The 19,082-nt window shown below is 41.0% G+C and overlaps 1 protein-coding gene across 3 annotated transcripts in view; it reads right to left on the reverse strand.

Moving 5' to 3' along the window:
* NUP93 (nucleoporin 93) overlaps positions 1-19,082 on the reverse strand; it is an 85,975-nt gene that overhangs the window by 60,651 nt on the left and 6,242 nt on the right. For all 3 annotated transcript variants that reach the window (XM_072873404.1, XM_072873406.1, XM_072873405.1), the window contains 2 exons: positions 16,572-16,785; positions 15,918-16,035 (listed from right to left, as the gene is read on the reverse strand). In XM_072873404.1, coding sequence (XP_072729505.1) covers positions 15,918-16,035; positions 16,572-16,750 — 297 coding nt within the window. In that variant the 5' untranslated portion in view covers positions 16,751-16,785. The remainder of the gene's footprint in view (positions 1-15,917; positions 16,036-16,571; positions 16,786-19,082) is intronic.

Raw genomic sequence — 19,082 nt, forward strand, 5'->3', positions numbered from 1 at the left:
GTGCTCCAAAACAGCTGAAGTTTCTCTTGAAAATAAAGTTAAAAACTCTGTTAAAAAGATATCAATAACACTTAAATTCTAAGAATCACTAAGTTTTTTTGTAATAAACAGATCTATCTACTGACCACAGAAATTTGACATAGCATCTGACATCTGCAGAGTTTTGCTTCTACTACTGGTAGCACAATAGCTTGTTCAGCAGATGCTCCTAGTAGCACTTATGCAAGTCCTTCAAGAGATTAATAGTAAAAACAAACAAACAAAAATCCCAAACCACACCCAAAAAGCAAGGAACAAAAGACAGCTCTTCCTTAACAGTTTTACTTTTGCTGGGCTATCAGAAGTACAAGCAACTAAATTAATGGTATTAATGCAAAAGGAAGCTCTGATGATCCCACTCTGTCAGAATGTACCATGGTGTATCAAAAGGCACTGCTTTCATACAAACATTCTGAAGGGTAGCACTGCATTTGAATCATTTACACTCATGATGGCCCTGGAAAAGAAGAAGAGTCCAAAGGAATCGGCTGTGAGACTGTCAGTCTGAGTACAGAAGATTTAGACTGTGAAGCTGTGCCTATCAATGAAAGATAAATGTATTAATACACTGCACCGCTTTCACAAGTAGTTCTAGAAAGGCCAGTACTTCAGCCTTTCAGATCTGGCACTTTTCAGTGCCATCAGCCTTACGCTAAGCAGCATTACTGCATGACCACATGGAGGCCTCTCCAAAAGAGGAAGAGGTTGCCATTCCTGGTGCTGATATGATGTCACTCCTGATTTGTTCTGGAAGCTGTAAGTTCATTTTTTAAGATAATTAGTTGATACTACACAGCAAGGCCAAAGATCTGGTGCTGTAACTGTAGCAAAGGGTTGTTTCAAGATGGGGAAAAAATGGAGCAAAATAGATCAGTAAGCTCAGTAGTTATGTTTAAACTTTGAGGTCCTACCTACTCTGCCCAAGAACAAAAGCCTCCACAATGTCACACATTTAACAGAACTCCTCAGCTTCTAAAGGAAGTGCATTAACTACACAATGAGCTTACAAAAATAAATTGCAACACTTGCTGAAAAATAAATTGTGAAACAAAAAGCCCTTTTCTTTAGTCACACGTGACAGCGATCCAATTTCACTTTCTACTGCATGTATTTTATATAAGGCAGAGAGGTACAGGATACTGGTCATGATAGTTTTCAATTTATCACTCTGGAACTTCAGTTAGAAAAAGGATGAAATCAAGCAAGCTGTTGCCTTTGACACTAGAAAAAAAGAGCCTCACTAATGCGAAGGCACAGCCTGCTATGCTCTTCAGTGGCATGTACAACCAGATTATAACTCATGCACCAGAGGCAGTGCAAAAGTGAGCCTTTGCCTGTTTAACTTGCTTAAAGTCAATTAATCATCATATAAAACAGTGCCAGTAGAAAACATTTCCATTTTAAGTGGTGGCCATCCTCCTCCTGTTTCAGCATCTGACTCTTCCAATTTCAAAGTTTCCATGGTAAGGTTCATATAAAGTATCAGGGAAAAATTCTGTTTCAAGAAACCAGTTAAAACACTTGCTCCTACAAACTGAGAAACATGTGGCCATGGACCAGGCAAAGAACATCTTCTGCGCGGTATATTCATGTAAAGGGTATGGGCTTCAGAGAAACAGGGGAAAAGCTTACACCATCTTCCTTGATGTGAGATGGCCATAACCATCCAGCATGCTTGCAACAAGACAAACACTGGATTTGCATACCCCAGTACCCAGATGTGTACTTTCCCATTGATGACAACAACCAGGGGTGCCAAAGGCAAAAGGATCCACCTCGGAGGTCTGCATAAAATCAATGGATTTAGAAACTCCTCTGAGGTGGCAAGATGAACCTTCTCTGGATCCACAGGGGCACTTCCCACATGCAACATGTTCTGCTGAGCCATCTCTGCAGTGACATGAGTCTTTGAATTGTGCTTCCCACCTTCCTCTCAGAATATGTGGTTTCAAGCAACATTTGTTGCCAGGATGCATTCCAATACATAATATATTGGCTGGAAATTAGTATTTCATCTCAGAGAGAGAAAATATTACAGGCATTTCTTAAGAGGGAATGAATGCAGAACAGTTTGAGGAAGAAATCTTGTGAGACAAACAGAGCAAACCTATAACCAAGAGAAGATAGATCTATTGAGACAAACAACTAAATCCTGCCCTTTAAGACAGACTACAGATTCAATCCCCTGATGCTCATTTTATTGCTGGAAGGAGATCTGTTCTGCTGTTCTGCTGCAAAGGACATTATTTCTCCACAAAGCTTAGCTTTGGGTATTTATTATAGGGATAACTTCTGACTGAAAAGCAAGACTTGCATCTTTTTTCCTGGTGATGCTTTGCAAAAAGCATGCAGTTTCAGGCACTTTTGGGGATGGATGGACTCACATGTAATGTTTCCTCTCCAAACCCAGCACCCCTAAATGTCAGCAAGAACCACCCAACCTTCAAAACAAGCCCCGGATTCTTTTCACATGGAGGACTGCCCTGCTGTCTCGGTGGACCTACCATAAACAAAGGGGCAGGAGGCAGCCTAGAGGTTCCTAGCTGCCTTCTGACAGCTTTCAAATGACACAGCATAACATACCTTACATGCTGGAGATTCCTCTCAAAGAAAATGCAAAAGGCTCAGACAAAGCAAGGAAAAAAGCAAGCAAATACATAACCCAGAGGAAAGAAGGAAAGGAGTTAATAATCCTGCTACAGTGACTAACAGGAATATAACTGAGTGACAAGTTACAGATCAATTCTTAGCCAAAGATTTTACACTAGTTGATGGTAATCCCTTCCCAGCTCAGCTCTGCCCCCCTCATTCCAGCAACAAGCCAGAGGAGGTGTCCACCTTGAGTGCCTATTTCCATAGTTCACTAAATCATAAGCTTATTAAAAACAGAAACCATTGAGAAGACACAATGTTTTTCTGCGTGGGGGGGAAGGGGGCAGGGGGGGATCAAGGGACATTAGAAAAGGTAAAGAATAAGGCATTTAAGGGTACAAAACCACAGACAAACAACAAAACCTTTAGCATAGCACATTAACTAATTATGTACAGCACTATCATGCACTTCATCCTACCAGCAAATATGAAGCCAAAACATTAACCTCAAGTCAAATAGCAAAACAAAAATAAGAGAAGTGATATTGATTTACTGTATCTGTTGAGTAATCAAGCTTCTTACCATTAGAAATGAGCTGCAAATTTTCTGGATAAGCCATCTTTAACCTTGGAAAAATGAAATCAAGCTAGACAGGGACTAAGAGGAGAAATATAGCAGGGTTAGCTCTATGAAAAAAAAAACAGAGTACAGTGTCCAAATGTGTAATTTCACAGCGAGGTGGGTCTTTGCATCCAGCTGTTCCACCATTTAGCTTTCACCAGGACCTCAAGATGGGCATGGTCTCTTTTAGTCAAGACAATAGTGGGTCTTTTGACTGCTGAATTAGTGCTTATTTCAGATTCATTAAAGCCTTTAGGTTTTTATATCTACTTAACAGACAGAGTAAAAGGATTTAAACATGCCATTTTCTGTTACAAGCCTTGGGGCAGGAGAGGAAAGAAATAATGAATGTTTCAGAGTTACTATATGGTAACCACAGCAGGCAAAATCAATTACTGCTGAGAGGATCTGGAGATAACATGCAGGTTCCCACTTGTCTATTTGAAATGTGGGGTTGTTTTTTTTTTCCTTCTCCATTTCCTCCCCCACTTCTCTTCAGAAATGTCTTTTCTCATACATTAGAATCCGGCCCGAAGAATCCTACTGGCTTGCAAACACATTTAGAGATAAGGATTTGTCATGATACTGTATGGTATCCCCACCTGTGCACTCCCACTTATCTGAGATTAAAATCAAATCCTTCACAGATTGCTACTTCTGCCTTTCACACTGAGTTTGGCTACACTGAACTTTATTATGAGAGAAGCCAAACAATGATGTGGCTTTATCAAGAGCACCACGTAAGCCGGACAGCCACCCTCAAAAGAAAGACTGCAGGACAGATTTGGGGAATTAGCAAAAGCATGTATTACCCCTCATGTGATGCGAGACGGGAACACTTTTGGGATGGATAAGATTAAAAAAAAGGAACCAAATAAGAGCTGGTACTTTAAAAGTCTGTGAAATAAGTGACCTAGAAAGGGCAGATCCAGAAATCCAGTTTATACAGGTCTGAACAACAAGAAAAGGATGTCTATTTAAATTATGCCAAGCTCAAAACCAATAAAAGGAAAGAAATTTTAACACAATCTGTAATTCAATTGTGGAACTTACTACCACAGGAAGATGGCAAGGCCAAAAACATAACGGGATTAAAAACTGACTCAGTATGTATATGGATATTGACAGTATCTAGAGCTGTGTTTAACACTAAAATTATGGAAAGAATTATTATCCCTCATGCGTCAGGGTTTTAAGCAATTTCTAAACACTAGAGAACGGGGTGAAGCCTAATAAAGCAAGCAGATATCCCCATGAACATCTTGGTCAGTGTTTCTCCTCTGAATTATCCGGTGCTGGTCATAAGCACATAAAGGTAACTGAATAGATGTGTCCCAAATCCGATCTAAATCAACTATGACAAATTTAGTTTCAGCTAATCCCACATCTCTGATTCAAGTCTAGGATAGCCAATTGAACCACTCAAAAAGGTTTAATAAAGCTGCTGAAATTGAAATTAAGCACTGGCTCGTTTACCACAGTCTTTCCTCATTCACCAGCATTTGAACAGCACTCATGTATGCTTGCAAGCCTTCCCTTTGCTCCTTCAAAAATACCACGAGTTAGAAAACCTCTCTCCCTTCCCCACCTCCACCCCACAATGAACACTGAAGATATCACATAATCCAGAAATTGGTGCTTGAAAAGGACAGTCCACAGAGAATTAAAAAATGAGACTGGAAGAAAGATGAGAAATATAGGACAGGAAAGAAAACAGAAAGGAGGCAGCAAGAACAGAAGTTGTGCCAAAAATCTAAATGAGTGAAGCGAATGCATGTGTCCTTAGTTCCACCTTGAAAGGCTGCAACTTTCTTTCAGGAGCATATCTTGGCAGGAATAAGAATTCATTTTAACTTCAAAAAGGAAAGTTAAAGAACACAGACACACACCACCCAAACATTTCTTCTGCAAACTGCCAAATTTTCAGGCTGCCATTTTGCATGGGGAAGCTTAAGTACATCCACAGTTTGATGCCCAGGCATTGGTAAGCAGTTTACACACTTATTAGTCAGTGACTACTCTAAACCAAAGCTTGATAATGCCTAGGATTAGGACTTTGGATATGGAGTCAAACTGACTAATTACGACAGTGGAGAGGAGGACATGCACAACAATATACCTGAGGCCTTTCCCAGACTGCTAAATTTGTATAGGTCAGCTCCAAGCCACTCTGTCCCATTTCAGAAAAGTTTGCTGAAGATCAGAATTCTTTTTTTCCTATTGCAGTTGGGAAATTTTCTTTGTTTATCCTTTTCAGAAATAAGAACTGAAAAGCCATACTGACTTAAATAGGTAAACGTTCATTTTTCAATCTCAAACCTATAGCTTAAATCCATTAAGCCACTGCAACGCTGGGACTGAAAGCTTCTGCCATCTGTGAAAAGTCCCTGCAACAAGACCTCTGCACGGCTATGAGCAGGGCTTCCCAAAGCCTAGTGTCTCCGTTTCCAGTTTCTACAGAGGCACTAGAAGAACATACCATGGTCCACTCAGGAAAGAAGTGGATTACTTCAAAAATAAATAAATTAAAAAGAAGAAAAAAAAAACCCACTCCAAATTGTGGTCTTATGCTGTTACTACCCAAAATGCTGTTAATATTTTAGAAACCTAATTTACCTTCTTGTTAATTTTTCACAGTTTTTTTCCCTTAAATGAAACAAAGATTAATTGGGTTCACTTCTGTGTATAACTAGTTCCACTGTTAAATTCCAGCACAGCCCTGCAGATCTTTTATTTCAGAGCTATAATCAAGGTACTGGAAATCTCCAAATCCTCTCCTGTAAAGTCTACACTTTCTTTGTAACATTTTCAAAATTGACGGAAATATCAATATTTTACAAAACAAAATGGAGTGGTGCTTTGCAAAAGCTACATTTGTGCCTCAAATAAATAAATCAAACCATCTCTTTAGCCCAAGTAATTGCTCTATCACATGATACGTGGAGGTGGCAAATTGCCACGGTGCAAGAATTTGCATCTCAGCATTGTTTCTTCTCACCAATCTGTAGAACCAGAGAGATGAAACCATTCTGCTAAATTTTTCCAGCACCATGAAAGCACTAATTCCATAGTTCATTTGCACATGCTGAGCACACACTGTCTAGGTTAGTAGTCAATACAAGACCTCAGCAAGCACTAAATTAATGGGACAGCGTGACATTAAGAGGTACCGTGTTGCTAGAAGTGCCATCCTCCTGGTAAGATGCAACAAGGATCCTGAAAGTCATTGGTGACCCCTCAGTACCTCTTGCAATAGTAACATTGCTCCAAGCAGGGTCTTGGTAAAATTCTGACTCAGATAATCACATCCCACCAGCCGAGATCCGCCCTAGAGTTACAGCTACACGTGGTGTTTTAAAGGGTCCTGCAATGCTACTGAGAGAAGCAGAGATGTCTACACCTCAGCACAGAAGAGGCTGCATTTTGGATACATGATCTCCAAACTACCTTTTGTACCATATTTTCCCCTTCACAGGGGTAGGAGTTAACATTCAATTAGTAATTGGAGCAATTTTCATCAAAGGGCAGAGCTACGCAATGTAAGGAGGAAAAAAGGGGAGGGGGGTAATGAAGTCAAGTGTTACGACTCAAAATCTAGTCTCTGTTTTAAGATGTTTATGATAGATACTTCAAAGATGTTTATTAAAAGTCTACGGTCGTACCTATTTGAGATGCAAAGAACATACCTGGATTAAGCAGACAGGAAATATAAAATATGCCAGGACATAGCAGAATTTAAATAGATCAATAGACATAGCTACTAGAACAGGAGTTCTCAATTTTTCCATCTCATGACCTTGCATTAGCATAAAGTTTTGAAATGTCCCTTTCATACTCTCTTGTTTACCCATGATGAAAGAGAAAGGCAGATCATGTCTTTTCTCTCCCTGTTCCTAACCCCTTAGAGTTAGGAATCCATGATCAGAACATGATGAACTGGAAGAGGACCACATAATTACCCCAGTTAGCATGCAACCAAGCAAACAAAATAAATTTGAAATTATTCAGTATCACGGCATTTATTGAGTGACTGTAATCTGGCCAACTAACAAAACACCATACAGTATTCTACATTAAGTGTGCCACGGTTTGGGTTTTTTGGGGGTGCATGTGTTTGTTTTTAAGGTTAATAGGGCCAGGGTAATTTGAAACTGCACTACTAAATCATGCTATTAAACCAGTAATGAAAACTAGAGAAAACTTCTGCTTAGATGTAAACTAAGCATGTGAGGGAAAAAGTGACAAGCAAAAAAATAACACCCAAAAACCCCAAATACATTCCCAATGTTTTGGGCTGTTCTTCCCTCCCTCTTTTTATACAGTGTTACTCACTCACCTACCTGATGCCAAAAGGAGCTTTTTTGGGGTTTTGGTTTGGTTGTTTTGTTTTGGTCTTTTTGGGGGGGGGCGGGGGTGGTGTGGTGTTTTTTGGTGTGTGTTTTTTGTTTGTTTGACTTAAAACAAAAACAAAACCAAAAACCCCCATGCTGGCTATGAAATAGAGAAGCCTGCACTCTTAAACCCCAGCCACATCCCAGTCTATGCACACCTTGGCATTTCCCAGGGCATTCTTTGATCAGCACAGGCCTTGGGAGGCTCGGGACCAATCTGTTGATTCAGAGGGGCCCTGGGAGACTATCAGTGTCAGGAAGGCGGCAGACAGGCCACAGAATCCTTGGCTGCCTCGCCAAGGCTGTGTGCTGCGGAAGCCCTTGCAAGTCTCATCACCCAGTAGAGAGCCACAGACAGGCTGCAGTTTTCTTTTAGAGGTTTATGTAAAATTGTTACACATTACCTAAAAGAAGGGAGACATGCAAACGCATCAGAGATGAGATGAGGAAGTTTCTGTAATTTATATTTCTAAGGTTCACATCCCTTAACTCCATTTGCTGCATGTCAAAATATTCTTTCCACATCACCGCTTTCTTCAATTGTGTTAAAACTGCCTCTGGCCACATTTAATTACCAGGATATTTATATTCTTGATTTACATGCCTAAATGTATACATTAAGGGTCAAATCCGGAATGAAATCAATGAGACAACTAGGCAAAAAAGATAGCAGGGTTTGATACTAGCATGCACTAGTAATGGGAGGAAAAAAATTACTTCCGAGAACCTTTGTAGACAGGTATTTTTGGAGCATAATATTTCTACAGCTTTGAAGAATTCATAACTATGACCGCAAATAATATTTTTCATTCGGACTGCAGCAATGCAAAGAAACCAACAGCTAACGACTGACCCTAAAAAAAAACAAGATAGAAGGTTGTCCTCTTGCATTCACTGTCCTGGCTCTGCAATGGTTAAAAGGTCCCACAGCTGTGCTGGCATCATCGATTAGGGTGAACAAGGAAGCGACAGAAAAATAAAGCCACCTTAATTTCAAGCTCCATTAGAACTGAAGGGCTTGGGGGCGGGGGGGAGAAATCAATGTTTGGCAAATAGAAAAGGACAGAATCTGCAAAAGGAAAAATGCTTTTTCAGGCTAAGCTAATGCAAACAATGGATGGTGAACAGCACTTGAGGTTGCCCCTTTAAGGTTGTGTCAGCATTTCCATTTATAAACTCTGATTTTAGTTACACTCTAGTAGATTACCACAGGCTTTGGTATTATTCTAGCAGATACCACAAAGCATATCACAAATGGTAATGTAAAATAGCAGTAAGAGCTCACTGAATAATGCACTCTTTCAGTACCTGATGTCAGAATAAGTGTTTTTAAATTATGAGTCATATGCATACATACACACAAACAGAACATACAGTGCTGGGGCAAGCATCGTGGGACCCAGATTCTACCAACACTAAAACAGAAGTCAAGGCTGCCTTTGATACGAAGCCTGTTTACAGTACTCTGAAAAACTTGAAAATATCCCAGATACTTAATTTCAGTCTGCCTCAATTGCCACTTGGACAGATTTCAGCCTAACCTTCTGCCCTCATTTAGATAAAAGCTCTTATTTCTGTATCTGGACCTCCAGAGAGCTACTCAGTCAATACTCTGAACATCCACACCCAGAAATCAAAACCAAACCCTGGTATGCAACCATTAATTTCAGTTCTGCCTAGATCAGAAGGCCAAGGTGAAACTGGTGTACAAATGAGATAATCCAACAAAATTTTCCTTCAGTGTAATGGACCCAGGACTTCACCTCAAACTTTCTATCTAAGCAGATAAGCAATGTATGCAAGGAGAGCTTGTGTCCATTTCTAGTAATCATGTCCTGGTTTTGGCTGGGACAGAGTTAATTTTCTTCCTAGTAGCTAGCATAGTGCTGTGTTTTGGATTTAGTAGGAGAATAATGTTGATAGCACACTGATGTTTTAGTTGTTGCTAAGTAATGTTTACACTAGTCAAGGACTTTTCAGCTTCCCATGCTCTGCCAGGTGCACAAGAAGCTGGAAGGGGGCACAGCCAAGACAGTTGATCCCAACTGGCCAAAGGGCTATTCCATACCATATGACATCATAGTCAGTATACAGAGTGGGGGGAGTTGACCAGGGGGTAGCAATCCCTGCTCGGGGACTGGTTGGGCATCGGTCGGCAGGTGGCGAGCGGCTGCATCATTTGCTTTTTTGTCCTTCCCTGGGTTTTGTTCCTCTCTCTCTCTTGTTGTATTCCTTTTCATTACAATTTATTATTATTATTTTATTTCAATTATTAAACTGTTCTTATCTCAGCCCACAGGTTTTCTTATTTGTGCTTTTCCGATTCTCTCCCCCATCCCACCGGGAGGGGGGAGGATGAGTGAGCGGCTGCGTGGTGCTTAGTTCCTAACTGGGGTTAAACCACAACAATTCATTTCACAGATCTGCACAGAGCTGGGCCAAGCCTTAAAAGTGAGAGCAACACCATTTCTTAAAATTATCACCATGACTTTGGGCCATGGGCTTAGACATTTCAAAACAAGCATACAGGGGGGCTAAATCTAGTATCAAGCCATCGTGACATGCTCAAAACACGAAGCACACAGTAAAGCATAACGTATACTGTAATCAGTCTAACTATCTTAGTAGGTATAGATCAGGCCTTGATCCTGCAACTAACCCCTAACAGGTACCCCAAACAAGTTTACTAGAGCAGCACCGAACCTCTCTCCGACATTCATACAGAAACCAAACAGCACACATGCAAGAGCCAGGTCCTAGCTTACATGTTACAATAGTGCAGCCTTTCCATATACTTGTAATAATTCCTCCTCTGGCTGCCATTACTGGGACCTGAGAGATGTCTGCTATGACAGCGCTCACAAGAAGAGGACATCATAGTCTGCATCTTTGGAAGGGTGAAGAAATACCTTTTCTGAAGAGAATGGCAGTATTATGTTTCTACACATATACCCCATCTTCGAGATATTGCATGATATCCCCTTACCTGTGATTTTTAAAAGCCACAAAGAAACAAACAAAAAAACCCCAACATGCATTTATGTGCTAAATATGGCATCAAGAACATCAAGAATCACTTGACTACCATATTCAACTTTGAAAATATTTTGCCAAAATAGGGCTTTCTGACAATTCAAAAAACCTTCATCTTTGTAAACTCTTGACATAGGAATTGTTATGAACTGGATTTGCTGTGAGAAGTGTTTGTTGCATTGCATACAACCTAAGAACACAATCTTTGAAATGAGAGGGAAAAAATACAAATTCCTATAATTTAGTGGCAAGCCTAAAATCTTTTTCATAATCTTCCCGGCCTACTGCTCTAGTGGGAGACATTTCCTGGACTCACAACCCTTTTATGTGCAAGCAATCTACATTATACAACTGATAAATAATTCAGATAATTAATTGAGTTGCAATTTGGTGCACTTCTTTTTAGTCAGCACTATGGAGTACCATTTAAAAGAGATTCTGTGCAGAAAGTCCCTCTTGCTTGTTAACCCAATCTGAGGCTTCTATTAAGGCAAATTCCTAGATTCTCTTAACACTTTCTGAATGTCTCGCATCAGTGTCCTGGGACTTCATGCCCTAGGATGCTCCCTTCTGATTTTTCTTGCTGTGTTTTACTCTCTGTAGAAGAAACAGGATATTTCCTGTTATTCTCCCTCTGCAGTGCTGTCTGTTGTCATTTGAGAGATTAGATTCTAGCATATCTCTCTATGCTGCCCACATACAGGCTGCTAGAATAGACCACAACATAAGATGGAACAGAGACAATAAGTAAATACTTTAGGTAAGAAAGCTGGAGAAGCTCAAGCAAACCGTCAGGAAATCACTGGATGCAAAGGAGCAATGTGGCAGCACGTGGCAGGAAGTCTAAGGAGTATTTTCATGCTGCAAGAGCTTTGACAGAATTTGAAAGTCAGCAGAAACCTAAAATTCATACAATAAAGATTTAATCATATTTGTAACCTTTACATAACTGCAACAGTCAGCAAAGACTAAGCATTAGGTCTATGCCTCTGGCACAAGTACCCATATTCACCTCCAGAGGCACCACCTACTCCCGCACTGTGGTGTACATAGGCTGTACCAATGCAGAGTCCCACCACAGTTTTACAGGGAGGAAGAGTGCACAGACTTGCAGTTTCAGGTGCTTACCTGAAAAAAAGTTTCAGCCTCTTAAACAAGTGATGCTGTAAAGTATTTATGAACTGATAACACTACCTGCTCAAACTGAAGCTTGAAAGACACTATATATGCAAGAATAATTAAATTGAATCTACAAATGACAAATACGTTTCAGATGGGATTGAAGGCTAAACAAATTTGCTGCAAACTATACAGACTTGCGAGTATAAGTGTTGAGCATCAGGAAGAGGCGAGACTTAGAAAGGACAGATGAGTCTACAATCCTGATGATAAACTGTGAACCAAGTTCATTAAGTATTTTGGAATAAGTTTTTGTTGGTTAAAAATAAAAAAAAAAAAGAGTAACGGTAATGTTAGAAAGTCCAGGCTTGATGCAGAACAGAACAGTTCTTCCCAATCCACAGAATTAAAGCCTACCAGTATGACTATTCCTCTGCTGTTACTCAGTATTTACACAGACAAGTCCTGTAAAATGATAAACCAGACTCCTTCTTTTTATCACTCTGCAGACTGCCTTCCAGGATACAATGGGAGCAACTTATGGAGGGAGAATGCTACACAGTGTAAAGGGATAGCTACATCTGGCCCAAAGTAAACACAACAAACCTGAAGAAGCCTTACAAAACTAATAAGCTAGGAAGAATGAAAACAAATTCCAACATAATCATCAAAAGGTGTAAAAAAAGTAACATAGGAACTAGCTTTTGTAGCACATCTTTATCTAAAGCATCAAATAATTTTCAGACCTACGGGGTTAACAGACCTAACTAAAGGACAACCAGTAGTATGTAACACAAAGGTCCTCTTATGTAACTAGCAACAAAACCTTAATAAAAAACTACTCTGAAAGGACAAGATCCTGTTGTTGATGACTGGGTACCAGAACCTACAGATGAGTGCAGACTTGTCAATATTCTAAGCAAGTTACTTTCAGATAACAGAGCACTGTCGACCATCAGCCAGACAGCTTGAGATTTGACTGCAAATATCCTCAGACAGAGCAGAGGATGATGTTCTGCAAAGCAACACAGAAACCCTTGCACCTGTTAACAAACAGGGACAAAACATTTAAGACTGACATGGTACCCATGTGCCTGCAAGATGACCTAAAAATGGAGCACCTTCCCACTGCAAATAGGTTTCAGCTAATTTACTATGAACGTTTTCTGCTCATGGTCTGCAAAAAAAAATTTAAGATTCAAAGCACACATGTATTAGGCCTCAGACATGGGTAGTTAGATTTAATTTAAAGTGATCACTGATTAAATCACCAGTGTTAATCATGATTCAAAACAGCAAGCAGGGAACTTTGATTTAAATTATTGATTTTCATCCTGCTTTTTATTTGTACTTTTTAGCTGTTTTCCTAAAGGAAGGCCTGAATCTCATTGGCTGATTTGGCCATTTAAACACATTGATTTACAATTAACCACTGCTTTTATGCTAAATTTGAAGCTTTTCCATAACAGGAAGATACAATTGTATCTATATTCACAATATAAACTTATTTAAAAAGCGCAGTATTTATTCAGAATCTTAAAACATTTGTATTAAGCTTGAAAACAATGAATAAGAAAATTCTTATTTACTAGATGACATTTACACACATGCTTACACATGCGCTTTGTGTCAAGCTCTGCTAGGATGGACTAGAACCCTATGAGAAACAGATCATATAAAAATGTTCAGTCAATTAAACTGCCTTATATAAAGAAAAAAGTATCCAGCTTGTATTTCAAAATGTTTGCATTTCAAATTGTCTGCATTTCAAACTGTCTCTCCTATGAGACCAAAAGAAATCATTTACTTTGGTAGCAAAAAGACAGATTGAAAATGATGGCTAGACAGAGGCATTTCAGCACCTAAACATGCAAACAGACCAATATTTAAGAAACTCTCAAGAATGCCTATGCAATGTAAGGACCCAGTTCCCACAGAAATCACCTGGAGTTGAAATCAATGGGTCTCAGATACCAAATTTGTTTAAGCATGGCTGAAAATCTCTTGATTTCAGGTGGTAAGGTATTTAAAAAAAATCTCCTCCCACATTCTTCAAACTTCTCCAATTAAGAAATCTCATCTGTCACTTGTTTTTCATTTAAAAAACAAATACGCTTATTGTTATTTAAATAATTTTTATAGTTTATAGCAAGCTTAGTCCATAATGTCAACTGCCATGAATTCAAACTTAAATACTTCCTTTTTTAAAGAAATAAATGCATTCTAATGAAAAACATTCAAATATTGACATGGGTCATAAAAAAAATATACTGGAGATGAAAAAAATATACTAAGATCATCACCAGAAGATACCAGAATCACCATATCAAATGATAAGGCCTTGAGATCTGGTATAATTAAGAAAGAATAAAGCTTTCACATTTTGTTTAGGTAACCAGTAAAATAAAGTAAAATGTAAGTATTATGTAGTCCTATCTATTTTCCCATATGCCACAAATCTCAGAATCCAAAGAGTCAAGAGCTCCACTGCTTCTGGGCTTGAGAATCTACTGTAAGATTGCTCTTAAAGGAGAAAGGAAAAACACCAGAAATCAAATAATTAACAGCAGTAGTACACCCCCATCCCCCCAAAAAAGCGAAGAATTATCGAAAAAAATCTAGACAGAATGGGGGTCAAGGAAGACATGTACCAAGTTTAATATCACCAATTAGAAATACAACATCAGAAACCGGAACAAAGGAATAAAATGCGAAGACAGAAAGTGAACAATGCCAGTGGTTTAGACCTCTCGCTCTATGATCATGCAATAGATGAAGTCTCCAGAGTGCACTAATTTTTAGTGAAAAAGAAGGGAAAATCATCTGGGAAGGGTGAGAAAAGATAGCCAAATATGCTAGGAATCGCCAGAAGGTGAAGACGTACAAAGGCACAAGAAGAAATCACGTATTTGAGAAACCCATTAGATGCCCCAAGTATTCGGTTCTCACACAGATGCACCCCCCTGCGTTCCCAGCCCAAGAGGGCTGAAGGCAGCCCCGACACAGAGGAGTACTGCTTGCCCTGCAAGGAAACACCTCCTTGCTATGGGACCCAGGGCACACACTGCTACTACTGGAAAGGCTACGGTCCTTAGAGAATAGGGGATTAAGTAAATCTGACCGAAGAGAGGAGACCACAGGGCTTCTAACAATAGAATAGACTAAGGGCCCCGTCCACCCAAAATGGACAGCACCAAATGCTTAAATAAAACATATCATAGACAAAATGGGGTAACTCTTCACAGGCCTCCCTTCCCTCCCTTTCCCTTCTGAAGTTATGTAGTTTAGGGCATACTACTTCTGCTAAAAAGAAGAGCTTACAACTCTTTTGACGCTCTAATTTAGCCATTTGCCAGTAAGGAGAGAGAATATAAGCTTCAAAATTATTAACTAGTAATTCAGACTGTTATCTTCAATGCAACCCACAACATCAATTCCATTAACTAGCTCTTAACTGAGTAATGAATACCACAGATTTCTTCATAATGAAGAAAGATATTCTACAAAGGCAGGCAACTATCATAAAGCAAAAATAGATGGGTCACACTAATTTCTGAGACACCTCAGGAGATGAACTACAGGAAAATTTACAAGATTAAATCACACTGGTAAAGCATATGAAACATGGCAAAGTCAGTCTACCACAAAGACAAGGTTATGACATCTGAGATACAGTGTAAGAAAAAGCTATACTCACCTCTTTTCTGTATTGACTTAAATGCCCCCTGTTCCAACATCTCAAAATTGCCAAGTGGTTGCACATGTGTTCTTCCAATCAGACATAAAAAAAGGCCTCAAAACTATGAGGGAGAGGCATCCCTGTGCAATTTAGGCTTGCAAAGCCAACAAAGACAGCTCCATAAGGGCAATAAGTACATAGTTCCTCTTGACTTCAGCAACAGTTTGGAACTTAGCAGATCTGGTAGTTAATGCTTCTTCTGATGGCTAACTCAAACATCTTTCATCACTGAAAGCAGCATCCCTCCTCTGTACTTCCTCTAGCCAGTGAATTAAACACAGAGCAAGACTATTTCCACAATAGCCTTAGAAGAGCTTTGAACCACAACACAGGAATAGCAGTTACAAGGGCAGTGTAATTCACATGTCAGAAATGCCCCTACCTGGATGTCAGTGTCCTTCACAGGTTCAAGAGGCTCAAACGTAGTGGCTGCACTTAGACTCTCTAGTCGCTGAGAAATGTGAGATATATCAAGCCCTCTAGACCCGAGAAGAACAGACCTATAAGGAAGAAATTGTACAGGTATGAAATTAGTATTGAACAGGTAGAACTATAAACTCAAATTCATTGCCAATATTTAGGTCAGCAGCTAGCCATGTACAGACAGTGTTCCCAACTGTGTTAAGAAAACTGCATAAAAAACAAATTTTGAACAGCCCTGTGTGTATATCTAACCACCTCAGCCCTGCTGAACTCTTTCTGCTGTTCCACTGCAGTACTGCACAGCTGCCAAGTCCTTCCAGATAGAAAAATTCTATAGCATGTTGGTAAATGTCTTCAGCAGCAGCCAGAACAAGGCACTACACTTTTTGGCTTTAGCGCCTGCAATCAGGAACGGTAGCTCCTCAGATAAATCCTTCAATTACTATTTTTTTTTAAGTAGGAGAAAGTTGGGGGGGCAGGAAAAACAGCTTTGCAGCATTGTATTTCTCCCAGGCATGTCCTCCTGGCAAGACTCCCCGCACGTTAGAAACCAAACCCGTAAACAGCTTCTACCCTCTGCACAGAGTTTCCAATGCCAGTGCTCCATACTTACGCCTTAACATCTGCAGTCTCCTGGGAAGTACGGGTCAGCGTGCGGGACCGCAGGCGCTCCCCAGCCTGCTGGATCTCCTGCAGGTTGCGTTCTACATGAGGGAGCTCAGAGATACCTTCTGTCTCGGCTGCAAGCTGTTCTGCCTGCTGGAGAAGCTCTCCAAAGCCTTCAGTATCCATCTCTGTTGGAGGTTTCACTCAGGATGAGCAGAAACCTTCAGAGAAAGAAAGAAAATTCTTGCTCAGCTATAAAGAATTTCTATACCTACGGGCACACAGACAGCCAGCAAGAGGGGGTTGTCTAAAACAGGATACTATTCTGCCCATCTTCCCCAAGCGCTAAACATCAAGCAAATACTTTCAAGTGGTCTCAGAGAGCTTTGCCTTGTGGGACTATGTTCTTAAGGCAGATCTGGGCTAAAGGCAGATTGAAGGGCCAAAGCTGAGCTAGAGCTCAATCTGGCTGCTGCTGTAAAAGACAACAAAAAATACTTCTTCAAATACATCAGCAGCAAAAGGAGAGCTAAGGAGAATCTCCAACCCCTAGTAGACGGGGGAGGGATCACAGTGACAAAGGATGAAGATAAGGCTGAGGTACTTAATGCCTTCTTTGCCTCAGTCTTTAATAGTAGGGCCAATAGTTCTCTGGGTACCCAGCCCCCTGAGTCGGAAGATAGGGACGGGGACCAGAATGGAGCCCCCATAATCCAGGGGGAAATGGTTAGTGACCTCCTGCACCACTTAGACACTCACAAGTCTATGGGGCCTGATGAGATCCACCCGAGGGTACTGAAGGAACTGGCAGATGTGCTCACCAAGCCCCTTTCCATCATTTAGCAGCAGTCCTGGCTAACTGGGGAGGTCCCACTTGACTGGAGATTAGCAAATGTGATGCTCATCTTCAAGAAGGGCCAGAAGGAGGACCCGGGGAACTACAGGCCTGTCAGCCTAACCTTGGTACCGGGGAAGCTGATGGAGCAGATCATCCTGACTGCCATCACATGGCATGTAGAGGATAACCAAGGGATCAAGCCCAGCCAGCATGGGTTTAGGAAAGGCAGGTCCTGCTTGACCAACCTGATCTCCTCCTACAACAAGGTGACCCGCCTAGTGGATGGATGAGGGAAAGGCTGTGGATGTTGTCTAACAAGACTTTAGTAAAGCCTTTGACACGGTTTCCCACAGCATTCTCCTGGAGAAACTGGCTGCTCATGGCTTGGATGGGTGTCCTCTTCGCTGGGTAAAGAACTGGCTGGATGGCCGGGCCCAAAGAGTGGTGGTGAATGGAGTTTACTCCAGTTGGCGGGCGGTCACAAGCGGTGTTCCCCAGGGCTCTGTGCTGGGGCCAGTTCTGTTTAATATCTTTATCAATGATTTGGACAAAGGGATCGAGTGCACCCTCAGTAAGTTTGCAGATGATACCAAGTTGTGCGGGAGTGTTGATCTGCTTGAGGGGAGGAAGGCTCTGCAGAGGGGTCTGGACAGGCTGGATCGATGGGCCGAGGCCAATTGTATGAGGTTCAACAAGGCTAACTGCTGGGTCCTGCCCTTGGGCCACAGCAACCCCATGCAACGCTACAGGCTTGAAGAAGAGTGGCTGGAAAGCTGCCAGGCAGAAAAGGACCTGGGTGTGTTGGTTGACAGCCGCCTGAATATGAGCCAGCAGTATGCCCAGGTGGCCAAGAAAGCCAATGGTATCCTGGCTTGTATCAGGAATAGCGTGGCCAGCAGGACTAGGGAAGTGATCATGCCCCTGTACTCAGCACTGCTGAGGCCGCACCTCGAATCCTGTGTTCAGTTTTGGGCCCCTCACTACAAGAGAGACATTGAGGTGCTGGAGCGTGTCCAGAGAAGGGCAACGAAGCTGGTGAAGGGTCTAGAGCAGAAGTCTTATGAGGAGCGGCTGAGGGAACTGGGGTTGTTTAGCCTGGAGAAAAGGAGGCTGAGGGGAAACCTTCTCACTCTCTACAACTACCTGAAAGGAGGTTGTAGTGAGGTGGGTGTTGGTTCTCTTCTCCCAAGTAACAAATGATAGGACGAGAGGTAATGGCCTCAAGTTGCGCCAGGGGAGGTTTAGACTGGATATTAGGAAATTTTACTTCACTGAAAGGGTTATCAAGCATTGGAACAGGCTTCCCAGGGAAGTGGTTGAGTCGCCATCCCTGGAGGTATTTAAAAGACGTTTAGATGAGGTGCTTAGGGACATGGTATAGTGGTGGTCTTGGTAGTGTTAGGTTTACGGTTGGACTCGATCTTAAAGGTCTTTTCCAACCTATACAATTCTGTGATTCTGTGATCTATGGGCCTGTCAGAAGTTGGATGCAGATGCAATATGACAGTTCATATAGTGTCTTGATACAAAGGAGAGTGAAAGCAGAGAAGTCCCTGTGAAGAATTTGGTGTTAATTTAGATATAAACTACCTGTATATATATTTTTATATGTATTAAAAATGGAAACATATACATATATATCTATGCATGCATATGTGTATATGAGGGCTGAAAACACAT

The sequence above is a fragment of the Ciconia boyciana genome, chromosome 9 (assembly GCF_034638445.1).
Source record: "Ciconia boyciana chromosome 9, ASM3463844v1, whole genome shotgun sequence".
In the NCBI taxonomy this organism is placed as follows: Eukaryota; Metazoa; Chordata; class Aves; order Ciconiiformes; family Ciconiidae; genus Ciconia; species Ciconia boyciana.